General features: G+C 34.7%; 1 protein-coding gene across 1 annotated transcript; it reads right to left on the reverse strand.

Moving 5' to 3' along the window:
• Window positions 1-6482: 6482 nt before the first annotated feature.
• On the reverse strand, window positions 6483-8149 carry LOC104903466 (uncharacterized). Its single transcript, XM_010691503.1, has 3 exons — window positions 7181-8149; window positions 7083-7090; window positions 6483-6990 (listed from the first exon to the last, which is right to left on the reverse strand). The coding sequence occupies exons 1-3, from the start codon at window positions 8147-8149 to the stop codon at window positions 6483-6485; spliced, it is 1485 nt and encodes a 494-aa protein (XP_010689805.1).
• Window positions 8150-14776: the final 6627 nt, after the last annotated feature.

The following is a 14776-nucleotide window of genomic DNA, read 5'->3' on the forward strand; positions in this document are numbered from 1 at the left end:
TGAGACAGTAATGTGAGACATGACCAATCAAATGATGAAAAAGGATCTATCCTATGTTGTCTACTAATTGTGCACCTAGATTTCTCTAAGTCATCCCTGATCTTGATCACTTGGCTATTTATGAAAAAATTAACATGTGTGAAGAGTGTATCCAAGGCACAAGTGGAAGTTTGCAGCCAGGCTTTCAGAGCTGCATGTGCACTCTCCACTTTACATGTGGTTGTGTTCCCAAGAGTGTAATGTTTCTGGGTGCGGTCTCGCCATCCGTCATCTGTCGAACCATCCGCCCAGCATCATCATCGAGCCCACTGGTCCGTCTATGGCCCTCCAGATATACTACAAACGCGTGGTTGTAAAAACCATACTTACTAGCCGGAATAAACACATGCCATTGGTCCTCCAAAACCAAGTTAATCCTAAATCGAGATCCACAAAACTTTGTCGATGTATTAGGTCGCATCAGAATTCTCGGGTCTACATTATCCCCCGAGTATCTCGCCCCCCTAAAACATTTCAACTGGCAATTTCGCGGACCATTCGGATTCTGCTTATACGAGCGAATAACCAATTCAAACCCTATGGAAAATTGCAATTTCATTAGGATGGTCAGACGTATCGTTAACCATCGTGAATCCATCACTTATCCTTAATCTACCATGATAATTAACCTCGTCCCCATCATTGCTCGAGTATGGAACCTATCAAATACCACACAAGTAATAGAAATTGTTCAATAAATTATATATCTAAATTACAAAGTTAAATTCAAGCGACAAATTACAGAAAGTAAACAACTCCAATATACTTTCATAGGCGTCTTAATTAGGCGCCTGCACCAACGGTCACACATCTGAAAAAGGCGCATGCACCATTGGTGAGGCGTCTAATCAAGACGCCTGCACCATTGGTCAGACGTCTAGCAAAGGCGTTTGACCAGTGGTGCAGGTGTCTTGATTAGATGCCTGACCAATGGTGCAGGCGCCTTTATTAGACGCCTCACCTTTGGTGCAGGCCCTGAACAAGGCGCCTGTAAGCAATTCTACGCGAAAAAATAATGGTTCCATATTTCATGCTTTTTAATTTATGGTGAGCTTAAAATCTATTCTAATATATATGCAAAATATTATTAATATGTCTACTATATTATAACTACTCTAATATGTTGAAAATGTAAATATAACTATTATAATATGCTAAAAATCTACATATACTACTTTATGTAAATTCTACATCTGATATGTTAAAAATTTAAATATATAACTATTATTATAGCTAAAAATCTACATATAATATATCATGTAAAATTGTACATTTATTATGTTAAAAATGTAAATATAACTACTCTAATATGCTAAAAATCTACATATAAGATATCATGTAAATTCTACATGTGATATATGTTAAAAATGTAAATTTAACTATTAAAATATGCTAAAAATCTACATATATTCATGTAAATTCTACATTTCAGCTAAAACCTAGTAAATTCTTACAAATATTCTACCATGTAAAGATATTATTCTTCTACATATTCTAAACTGATATTTTAAGCGTATAAGATCATGCTTTTACTTAACTGTAAAACAGGTGAGGTGCCTAAAATAAGCGTCGAACCATATGGTAAGGCGCCTAATAAGTTAGGCGTCTAACCATATGGTAAGGCGCATAAATTAGGCGTCTAACCATATGGTCAGGCGTCTAATTTAGGCGTCTAATTTAGGCATCCAACCAGCTGGTTAGGCGCTTAAATTAGGCGCCTGACCATATGGTTAGACGCGTAACTTAGGCGCCGTACCATGTGGTTGAACGCCTAACTTAGGCCAATGCATGACCATATGGTCAGACGCCTAATTTAGGCGCCTGACTGGTTTTGCCGTCTAAAAAAACTCACATTGTTTGCCATGACGCCAGAGGAGATTCTTCTTGATTGGTCAACGCCGGTCAATGTTGGTCAACACCACCAAACACATTAGTCAATGCCGGTAATTTCTTGAAAAGGAAATTGAATAAAAAAAAGTGTGGAAAATGAAAGTGAATTGTGTGGAAAACATGGGAAATGTGGGGGGTATAAATAAAGAAAGGGAAAGAGGAAAGGAGGGAGGGAAATGTCATGTATTAAAAAACAACACATGTATTTGTGTACTAAAATACAGGGCCTTACTAGGATATTTCAGGACAGCGTTTAGTAAAGCCCTTTTAAAAGGTGTTACAAATGTCAAAGTGTTACTTAAAAGTGTTACATAAAAATGTTACTGAATTGAAAAAGTGCTACGTCAAAATGTTACTTATAAAAAAAGTGTTACAAATTAATAAAGTGTTACCAATGTGTTACGTAAATATTTGAGAAACTTGAATGTTCAAAAGTATTACCCTATACATGTTATCTTAGACCAACTTTATAATAGTGTAACAAGGTGTTATTGATAGGTTTTGAGATTGGTAATTTGGAGGATAAGTGCAGACAATTTAGAGAACTTTTTAAATAGTTCAACAAAGAATAGAGGACATGATAATGGAGATCTAATTAGCTAGATGAAAATCATCATAAGTGATCACATAACACAATACAGTATAGCCGGTTGAAGAAAAAGAGATATGAGAAGGCAACCATTTTCATTTGCATATTTTTTAGTAGTAAATAAACATAATGATCACGTTTAATACTCATATAGATTGATTTTATTTTTTTTGAAGACAATTACACATTAATTTTAATTATCATATATTTGACCAATAACCCCCTCATACGTTAAGCAATTTTCTAATTCATTTGCATATTTGCGTATTTTTATCCAAATCCTTTTTCCAATGCAGGCTTTTGTTATACTTCTGTAGTTCTGTACATTAAAATTTTACCTAGATAATTATGTGATTTTAGTGATAATTTGCAAAGTTATCCGAAATATTCGAAACATTTGCAAATTTATTTATGGTGTTACTGTTTTTTATTTCATGAACCTCTCTTGTCCTTCAAGTTGCTGAATTTATGCAGCTTAGGTGCTTCTCCTACATTATAGGTGTTCTTTTAAGTCCTATTTGTGTCACATTTGTCTCATAATATCAATATATATATGGTGGTGTTGTTTTTTGTTTCATGATCCTCTCTGGTCCTTCAAGTTGTATCATTTATGTCGTTTAGGTGATTTTTGTGTATTCTAGGTGTTCTTTTATGTCCTATTTATGTCACATTTCTCTCACGACATCAATATATGTATGGTGTTGCTGTTTTTTGTTTTATGAACCTCTCTTGTTCCTCAACTTGCTGAATATATGCAGTTTATGTGGTTCTCATGCACTGTAGGTGTTCTTTTATACCCTATTTGTGTCACATTTGTCTCATGACATCAATATATGTATGTTGCTGTTTATTTTTGTTTCATGAACCTCTCTTGTCCTTCAAGTTGTTGATGCATTTTATGTAGTTCTTCTGCACTCTAGGTGTTCTTTAATTTTATGTCAAGCTTATGTTTTATATGAGCTCCTCTATGATGAAAATTTGTGAAACAAACTAGAATACACATTGATAATTATCCAGCATTTTCTTATGCCACCACTTAATAGTAATGATGAAAGTTACTGAGGCATTTTTGTACTGTATGCCGTAGACTTTGTGTTGAAATGTGGTGATTTTTTTTTTTTTTTTGGCAATTCAAAATTTTTATTGACTACCAAAAAAAAATGGTAAGAAGAGAACAACCATACACCAATACCAACCTACCACTGAACAGATTCAGTAGGAAGGCTAGCCACAAAGCTGCTCACAGGCAGCAGACCACAAGAAAGAAATTAAACCAAAAGATACATCCTATCCTTCTCAGTGCAATTACAAGCTACAATAAAGATAATATCGTTAACCACCTGCATAGTAGGAGCACAATTGCCTTTAAAGACTTTGTTATTTCTCTGCTTGCACACTGCATACACAGTTTAAGTGAAGCATTTGGTGTACAACCTTGCAAATCTACTATATCCACGTGCTTTGGTAATAGCATACCTTTTCTGAATAACAAAGTCTCCAGGTTGCCCATGAAAGTGCAGAATTTGGCACACCTGATTCCAAATAGCAGCAACATACCCATATTCAAAGAAGAGATGTTGAGTTGATTCATCAGCAGCCCCACAAAGACTACAAATCATGTCACAAGGTATATTCCATTTGCTGAGACGATTAGTGGTAGCCAGTCTGTTTTGTAAAGCAATCCATAGAATAAATTTGCTCTTAGGAGTAGCTTGGTTATTGCACATCAATCTCTTCCAATCCACCCTACGGAAGGTGCCCAGAAGAAGGTGATAAACCTTATTGATGCTAAACTTACCCTCATCAAGCATAGTAGCATCCCAACCTCCTAACTCAGTGAGCAAATCCCTGTTGTCTATAATTTTCCTCAATAGCCAAGAAGTGGAAGCTTTCACCTCCACAGTATTGATATTCCTCCTTTTAATGTAATAAACATTAACCCATTTCATCCAGAGCTTGTCAGCGTTAAATGCAATAGCCCAAAGGTGTTTCAAAATAGCTGCTTTGTTCCATAGCTCCATATTCACTAAACTCCAGCCTCCACAAGTTTTAGGAACATAGAAAGTAGACCAAGCTACTGGAGCCTTTTTAGATTCCATGGTATTACCTGTCCATAGAAACTTTCTACAAATACTCTCAACTGCTCTTATTACTTTTTTATGCAGGGGAAATATGTGACCCCAATAGTTTTGCATACTACAGAGTATGCTTCTTACCAGTTGTAGCCTTCTAGCATAAGATAGTAACTTAGCCACCCATCCTTGAGCTCTTATAGTTATTTTATCAATTAGAGGCTTGCACTGAGTGAAATTAAGCTTTTTAGAGCTTAAAGGAACCCCTAAATATCTAAAAGGGAGAGAGCCCAGGTTCATATTGCATGCATTAGAAAGAGCATGAGCCTCATCATGATTAACCCTAGACACATATATGCTACTCTTCTGTGGGCTAGCATGAAGTCCAGAAGCCCTGGAGAACTTCATAAAAGCTTGTATCAACTTGGTAACAGAACTGTGATCTGCTCTAGCAAACATGAGTAGATCATCGGCAAACATCAAGTGAGTGAGATGCAATATCTCACACTTTGGATGGAAGTTAAAATCCGGGTTGTTTTTTAACTCTCCCAAGCATCTGCTAAGATATTCCATGCTGATAGCAAATAAGAAAGGAGACAGTGGATCTCCTTGTCTAGACCTTTCTTAGCATTAAAAGGGGCAGCAGGTTGGCCATTAACCAATATAGAATAAGAGACATTATGCACGCAAGCCATAATCCAGGCAATGAACTTGCTAGGGAAGCCTAGTTCATAAAGCATACTTTGTAAGAAGGCCCATTTCACTGAGTCATATGCTTTCTTGATGTCAACCTTGATCACACATCTAGGTGACATATCTTTTCTATTGTAACCCCTTATTCATTCAGTTGCAAGAAGAATGTTGTCAGAGATATGTCTATTTGGAATGAAACCAACTTAAGCATCATTTACAACTTCATGGATCACTCTTTGCATTCTATTAGTAATAATCTTTGATATGATCTTATAAATGACAGTACAACATGCAATTGGTCTGAATTCTTTAGCATGAATAACATGTTCAACCTTAGGTATAAGTGTAACTGAAATAGAGTTCAAAGGCTTGTGTAACAAGGCTTTGTCAAAGAACTCATTCACAGCATCATACACAATATCCTTAATCACAGGCCAACTCTTTTTAAAGAAAAAAGAGTTAAAACCATCTAAACCAGGGGCTTTATTATTTTCAATACCTGATAAAGCTTTGTCAATTTCTTGCTTAGAAATAGGTTGCACCAGTAGGTTGCAAGCCTCTTGGCTTAGCCTAGAGCCTGCCCTCATAGTTACCAAATCAATAGCATCAAGGGAGTGAGAGCTATTACAAAGCAAATTTTTGTAGAATTGGACTAGTTCACCTTGAATATCTTCAGGAGAGTGCAGCATATCACAATTCTCATTTTGAAGCAAAGTGATGTTATTCTGAGCTTTCCTAACTTTAGCATAGGTAAAGAAACGCTTAGAGTTTGTATGACTCTGAGAAACCTAGGTAATTTTGGATTTTTGTTGCCAGATGCTATTATCAACTTTCAACCAGTGTCTAAGTTGATTGTAGCAATGTCTCTCCTCTGCCTGAGTCTCTGCATTCATGTTGATATCAGGCATGGATTGAATTTTAGCTAGTCTTTGTCTAATCTCTCCAACTTTCTGTGAGACTTGAGAGTAGTTAATCTGATGAAGCTGTTTAACAGCTTGTTTAACAACCTTCAATTTAGCCCATAGACTCTGTATTTTGAATTGCCCATCAACAAACTTCCATGCTGTTTGAACTATCTCCATGAAGCTCTTATGATCAGCCAAAATATTCTGAAATTTAAAAGGCCTTCCACCTCCTTTATCCTGCCCCCCTAACTCGACCAACAGAGGTGAGTGATATGAAATTCCACTAGGCAAATACTACACTGAGACATCAGGGAATCTCACATTCCAAGCCTCATTTACATAGGCTCTGTCAATTCTACTATTCACTCTTTCATCTCCTAAGCTCTTGTTGCTCCAAGAGTAAAAAAGACCAGTTGATGGAGCCTCCATCAGTTGACTTTCCATAATGAAGTTAGAAAGGTCTTGAGTTTCAGCTTCTGTAACTGGAGCTCCATTTAGCCTATCAGCAGCCTGAGATATTGCATTAAAGTCTCCAATCAAAATGAGAGGTTTAACACACTCTTCTGAAATTTGCAAAAGCTCTTGCCATACACAACAGCCACATAGATCTGAATATCTACAATTATAGTTTTCCACATCAACAACTATAACTTGTTCAGATTTAGAAACTACTTGAACTTGTAAGCTACCTGGTTTCCTGCCAATCCATATTCTACCCTTAGGAGAATAATCATTATTGTCTTCCCAACTCCACTCTGAGCCAAGCTTCTTCCTAGCTTTAACAACATTATTCCTTCTAACTCTTGTTTCAAAAATTGCACACAACTAACTCCTATGATGTATAAAGAAGTGCTTGACTTCTTTTTGTTTGAAGGGGTCATTGAGCCCTCTTACATTCCAAGCTGTCATCAACATCAACATAAATAAGGGTTTGGTCCCTTAGCACCCCCAGCCACACCCGAGCTTTGTCCACTTTGGTGAAAACTAACAACCTTGGCAGATTGATAAGCTATCTGCTTATTTTTATCTTTGAATTTCCTGATGATTAACTTCCATGCTCCCTGGTCATCACATTCATTCTGATCTTCCTTTAGAGCTGATACATTAGGTGTATTCACTGGGGTCACCACCATACTTAGATCTACTATAGTACTAGGATCACCAGTTAGCCCAACATCTACTAGCACCACAGGATCACCAGTAGGAGGTTTACCAGTAACCACCGCAACTGATGCTTGTTCAGTCCTAGCAGTTGTAAGAAGACCTTTAGGAACCCATTTCGGAATCACTTTAGTCTGTGGCTTAGGATTAGATCTTAAGTTCTCACAATTATGACCAATAGTTGAACATTTAGTGCAAAAGGCTGGCCTCCAGTCATAGGTAACTTTCTGAGAGAAAGACATACCACTTGGTTCCACTATATGAATTTCCTTAGGAATTTCCTTGGTTATATCCATTTCAATCAAAACACGAACAAAAGAAACCCTAAGTGCCTTAAAGGTACACTCATCAGCATAAATAGGGATTCCTAATAGACTTCCAATCCTACTGAGGGAGTCACCACTCCAATAATGAAGAGGTAGATTGGGAAATTTCACCCAGATGGGAATAACTTTCAAAATTTCAGAGTGAAAATTAAAACTTGGTGACCAGGGTTTCACAATAATTGGCTTACCATAAAACATATGAGGTCCTGAAAATAAGATGCGTTCCTTATATTCTTCATTAGTCAGCTTAACCACAAAATACCCTTCTTCATGCTCAAAAATTTTAGGTTCAGAAGCAAGATTCCAATGAGCTTTAACATAAGACATCAAAGCAATGAATGTTGGGTTTTGACCCACAACATACACAATAATTGAATTAATCCAGACTTCACTAAGTTTAGAGACGTCATTTTTGTCAAGTTTCGCTATAGGTTTACCATCAATCAACTCAGGAGCAATAAATTTAAGCCCCATACCTTTATCCGACATCCTAATTTGACATGTGAAAGTTTTCCAGTTTTGTATCGCATCATTTTCCGGCGAAAGTTATTGTTCCATTAGACTGAGCCCCATTACTAGGATGGATTGAGTTCTCTTGACTCCCACTCTCTTCCACAGACTTTGCCGTCACCAGAGTACTACTCTCCGTCACCGCCGTCTTCTTTTTCCGAGCCATATAGTTCAGTCAGCACACAATAGCAAAACCTTAATCATGCGCCTCGAGAGCTTTCTAACGGCTAGTTTTTTTCAAGGACTGCTAATAAATTGGCAGTATGCTAAAGCCCGCATCCCTTGTTACCCAAAAAAATATTTTGTTTTTGTTTTTGCATTTTATAGCTCTAAATGTAACCAAAAATAGTTACTAAGTATATATTGTTTTTATTTTAGCATCACATAATTATAAAGAACATCACGAAATTATAAAGAACAGTACAACATATAAATTCATGAAACAAAATCAACAAGATCTGGATAAATTATATTACAAATAATTCTTAAATAATATCCAAGCGAATATTCTGGATAAACTATCACAAACAAAATCCTAAATTGCTCCTAAATTTCTAGAAATAACCCTTAATTCAAATTTCGGAACGAAAATACAAAAAAGAGAAGAAATTAAATGAAAAATAATCAAAACAAAGATTAAGAAAATAAACTAAAAATCGAAAAATTTGACTATCTCCTTTGTGAATTGTGTTGTGCTGCTTCCCCAATTTTTTCTATCCTTTGTTAAGGCTTGCTGCTGCCACACTCTTGTTTGTGCCACCGCCAGTCGATGGCCCGCTAGTGTCGCTGGTGCTCTGTTGTCATTCTGTTGGCTGCTGTTTTTGTTTGCTGTTGTTGCATCGTTGTTGTGCCGCTATTGTTGGTGTGTTGTTGTGCGTTGACGTGCTGCTATTTTGTTGTATTGTTGTGGTCTGTTGCTGGATAGAAAAGGAGGAATGAGGGTGAGAGAGCAGGGAGAACAGGATAGGGAAGGAGAGAGAAGAGAGAAATAGGTTTGATAGGGAATTAGGCGAGAGAATGAGACACAGGAGAGAAAACCTTAAATAACGGTGTTGAGAATGAGAATGAGAATGAGAATGAGATAGAGGAAACCCCTCCTTATTTGTGCCTGCTTCTTTTAAAAGCCCAGCCCAACTGATCATTTTAAAAATAAAACAAGAAGGGTTCGGCGCATGGTACTGCGCTTGGCGCACAACCTGGATTTTCCGAAAAAATCCGGATCTTTTGGCTCCTACACCTTGGATATGATTCCGATTTTTATTCCTTTTCATGATTCTTATTCCTTAACTAATGGATAAATGAATGTGATTGGTTGCTAAAGAATATATTCTTATTATTTATGCAATGGGCAAAGGAAAGTAACTAGTGGATAATGACTTGATCAATAAGAAAACTGATTCCCATTAGTTTTGAGCGACGAGTAAAATTCCGGTGCCTAAACAATAGTTTTTCAGTTTTTCGATAAGCTAACTTAAAACAATTAATTAAAGCGCGTCAAATTAGTAAAGACAATCACAATTATATCATTTTATTAAGACGATGGTTGTAGTTAGAGCCATATCTAGAATTTCAAATTTGGGGGTCCTAACTAAACCAATCAAATCGACAAACTTTATGAGGTTGAGGTGGTGGAGTAGTGGCATAACTCTCCAACTTATATCCTTGAGGTATAGGGATCAAACCTCATGAAACTCAATATGTGAATAGTATATAAAGTCAAATAATTGCATTATCGCAAAACGGAAGGAGAAATTTTCATTTTATCACAAAAAACAAAAAATAAGGTTAAATTAAAGGTAAAAGTATAAGAGATGGATATTATTCAAATTAATGAATTGGAGATCCAAAATAAAAAAGAACAATGCTGAAGTAGAAAAGACAAAGAGCAAGAAGTAAAAAATTGAAATCCCTTAAAAAAAATGGAAAAATTGACAATAGAGGTATGAACTTTGGGTGATAATTTTTAAAAGGTCTGAACTATTGATTAACCTGTGTAGGTCCCAACTTTAGAGGGTCTTAACTTGTAGCGGGCCTTAGTGACTTAAAACTGGCTTAATAGGTCATCACTTGTAAAACTTGGGTCACATCAGAAGGGTCAATTGAGGGAGGAATGTAGGAACTAGGTGAGATTTTAAAAAAAATCTTCAGTTTTAAGTCGTCGAGGCCCGCTAAAAGTTAAGACCCCCTAAAGTTGGGACCTACACAGGTTAATCAATAGTTTAGACCTTTTAAAAATTATCACCCAAAGTTCAGACCTCTATTGTCAATTTTTTCTAAAAAAATAAGTTAAAAGTTTGAAAAAAAAACAAAAACAAAAAAGAAAAGGCGGAAATTGATACTGAAGGGATTGGAACACGCATTTGATAACTAGCACTAATGTTGTAGAGTTGTCCAGTGGGGCAACATGGGATGTGTGAAACAATAGTGACAGATATTTTTCTTAACCTCTTGTCTTCTTGTCGTTCAAAGAAAAAGAAAAAGGAAACTGATTATGTCACCCAGGACCCATAATAAGTCCGCCCCTAGTTAGTTATTGACTGCGGATTACGAAAAAAGTATATTTTTAAATTGAAATCGTATAACTATAGTGCAAAACGAAAAACCTAATGACGAAATGAAAGTCGCGTTTCGAAACGGAACGTGCCTTTGCGGAGGCGTGCTCCATAATGCATGACGATTTCGTTGTTTTATTTCTTTTTCAAAAATCTTTATTTTAAAAATAATTTTATAATAGATGAGTTCAAAAGTTAGTGTCTATAGAATACCCCATATTGGTCGAATTTTGGATGAAATGATGACCGATATTTGAAGAGACACAAAATTTTCATAGAAAATTTTCTTTTGAGATAACATATTCTTCATGGAAAATAGTTATCATTAGTGCTATTTTGAAATCATGATTTTGGGACTTCTGATGACTCTATATATAGAAAATCCCAATTAATGTTCTAAAATTTGAAGATTTTATCGTCGTTTTAGACAGAAATCCGAATTAATTCTTTAAAATTTTAAGATTTGATCATCGTCTTAGATAGAAAACCAAAGTAATTTTCTAAAATTTAGACTTTATCATAGTCTTAGATAGACAATCCCAATCAATTTTCTAGAATTTGAACATGTGATTTATTGTCGACGTTTTGAATTTTGTCTTACGAATTAGTCTTTAATTTTTAATTTAGACACAATCATATTTCCCCATTTAATACCCTATGATGACTAATACTCCGCTCCAATTGGTCCGTATTAATTAAACAATAAATAACGAGTCTAAAATAAAATGTTTTAAGCCGAGTAGGAGTATTATAATGATATCGATTTGGATTAGGCATCAAGTCTCAAGGTTTTTCAATGTGTGAACCCTCTTCTGCCAAATCATAATCGGAAGTCATGCATAGCAGTAATGAAGGATTAACTAGTTTTGAAGCCCGTGCGTTGCACGGGTCGTTTTTTATTTTTATTTTTTGTAATTTTTTGTTAACATTATTGATTTTGTATTACCTTTACTTTATGTTAATAAAATCATCATTAATTATTCATCAAATTGCCTCATAAAATTGTCCTTACTTTATTAAGGATTTACTTATCCCCTACACTTGTTAATTATAGGAGTACCTCTATGCTAAACTACACATTTTTTTCATTTTCTTAATTTCATGCCTAAACCCATTATTGTAGTAGAAAAAGAATTGATAAAATATTTGTCATTATACCCTTATTTTTAGATTATCTTTAGTATCTTTAATTATCTATTAATAAAATTTATAAAAAGTTGATATAAAGTTAGTATTGCAATGTTTGTTTCAATCTCTAATAAGTGAACGCATATAGACCGGTATTGTCAACTAACATATCAGCATATCACTATAATAAAAGTTTAAAAATAAAATAAAGTAGATATTGAGTGGCCACAAATGCAAAGAAGTGTCATTGAAAATGTTGGCTACTTTAGTAGATTTGCAGCAGTTCATTAGATGTTATCGTATGGTTTAGGCAAATCTCAAGAATCAAGTTTTTTTATTTTATTTTGTGATTTTATATGTGAATCATAGCCATAGAGTGAATATACAGTATAGTAGTACTTATAATAGATTCCTAGTTATAATAGATCCCTAAAAGATAAATTTTTTTGGTTTTGTCATAGCCGTAGAGTGAATAAACTCTTATCTCTCAAGCTCTAAATTTTATTATCTCTAAAACTCTAAATTTTATTATCTCTAAATTAATAAGATGACGTGGCAATCCTAGGTGGGGCGCTCTATGCTCCCGAAAAGTTCCTCTTATATATATATATTGATTGATTGATTGATTGATATGTGAAATAAAATAAAATTGTATTTTAGGAATAGATATGTAAATACGGTCGCGGTTAATTTTTATGAAACCCACCATCCGTGAGAGTTTTATGCGGAAGAGTAGGATCAATCCAAAATTTTGGAAAGCTATGATATTCATTATATTCCTAATACACAACCAACCATAAAATTTAGCATGGGAGTTCAAATTTGAGAGCAAGTTTTTCATCAGACTTGAAGTAGGGCAATTAGAGAAGAGAAGACATACATTGGAGGGAAGCATAATTTCAAATCTAAGATCGAGCCATATGACGATGTGTTATGGGGTCAAAGCCATGTATCGTTTGGGTGATCTTGAGTGCAAGAATTCATAAGTTCTTCTTATTCAATTGTTAGACTTCCTGGCTTTTAAATTATTTATTTTTCGCATCGCGTTACTTATTTTGGTTGATAGTATAATATTTTTACTTTGATTTTCTTATATGTACTTAAATTATTATTTTGGTTACTTAGTATTTGGAGTTCTTTAATATTCAACGTCAAATTCACTATTATAAGTTTAGTTGTTATTTTTCATAGTATAATTGTGAATGATTCCTAATTATTTAACTTGCCTTAATTTAGATCATATACTAAGTAGGCTCTAATTTATAATGATTCTGCGATTATGGTTATGGTATTAATTAGAAAGTGATTTTGATTTAATTATTCTTGATATTTATGTTGTTAAATTTATTAGGATTAATGATGTCTCCTATTCTAGAATGCTGCCAAGTCTAAACTATACAAGTTGAGATCATATTTGTTTAAGTTAGATTGATTTAGAATCAACCTAGGTTTAGTTGAAGTTGGTTTGAAGTAAGGATTGATAGGGAGTTCTTAGTAATAAAGTCTCTACAATTATTCTATTTGTCATCGTTGGTTAGATTTTCAAGGTCAATAGCATTTTATGACCGATCACTTAATTCAAGTAATAGTCATGAAATTGAGTTAGTTTGGTTATATTGTCATTTGTAATTAGTAGATTGGGGTTTCATTTACTTAGTTATATTAGTTATTATTGTCTCTAACCCCACTCCCCAATTTATGTATATGGTGTAAATAAGTAAATATTTATATAATTTTCACTTATTTATGTGTTTAGTATTTTTTTAGTTAAACTTAGAGTGACCCTTTCTTACCCTTTTCTAGAAGTATGTTTTTAATTTTATACGATAAACGACACGTATCAAGGATTTTATAAGATAGGTGATTGAGATAAATCCTCCTAACAATGTACAAAGTGGAAAAGATTAGAGAATCTCATGATATGAAATAAGTGTAATAGTGAATGTCTAAGGATACATTTGTAGCATAGTATAAATTATTTATAATAAGATATAAAATAACATTTGTTATAACTCCTACCAAAATATATGAGAATGTATTCTTACCAATATATACGAGGATATATTGATTATCTAACAAAAATCATTGAATAGCTTATCCGAAACATTGATTAGCTGCTATAAATTTTGCTTATCTGATATTAAACTTTGAATATCTGGTCTACAAAATTAATTATTTAATATAAATTTTTTATAATTTGACATACACAATTGAATATCTTATTTCATATCATCTGACCTACACAATAATTGATGATTTTACCTATATAATTGAATATCTGATATGTTTAATATAAAAATTCAATATTTAATAACAAGTACTCATTTAGAAATAAAAAAACACAAACCAAACCAAACATACTAAGAAGAAGTCGAGGCTGATGACGACTTTGGCCAGAGGTGACTCCGGTGAGCAAGCGACAGGCTTCACGACAAGCACAACCAGTAGCAGGCAAGGAATGTAGGATGCTGAGAGAGAGGACAACAACAACAAGAGTGCTCGCGATAGAGGGAGAAGAAAGGGAAGGTCATGTGTGGTGGTGCAACAGGGAATGGAAGCAGCGTAATTGCTGGGGTCTAGCCGGACTCCAGTGGTTGGCAGTGCAACAATTAGAGCAGTGAGAGAGGGATAACAGGGTTGCAAGAGATTGAGGGAGGAGAGTGATGCGGTGCGAGAGAGAAGGAGAAGAGTGTTGCGGTGCGAGAGAGAAGGAGAAGAGTGATGGGTCGTCTAACGAAAGTGTTGTTGAGACCGTCTTACCCAATATTTTCACCTAATACTCTAAGAGATTCAATATAAGGGGGCATTTGGTTCATATGATTCCGGTATGAGGTATGGGTTTAGAATGAGCAAAACCCACACCTAGTGTTTGTTTACAAAATTAAAAGATTTAAAACCAATACCTCAAACC

This window comes from Beta vulgaris, chromosome 9 (genome assembly GCF_026745355.1).
Source record: "Beta vulgaris subsp. vulgaris cultivar EL10 chromosome 9, EL10.2, whole genome shotgun sequence".
NCBI lineage: Eukaryota > Viridiplantae > Streptophyta > Magnoliopsida > Caryophyllales > Amaranthaceae > Beta > Beta vulgaris.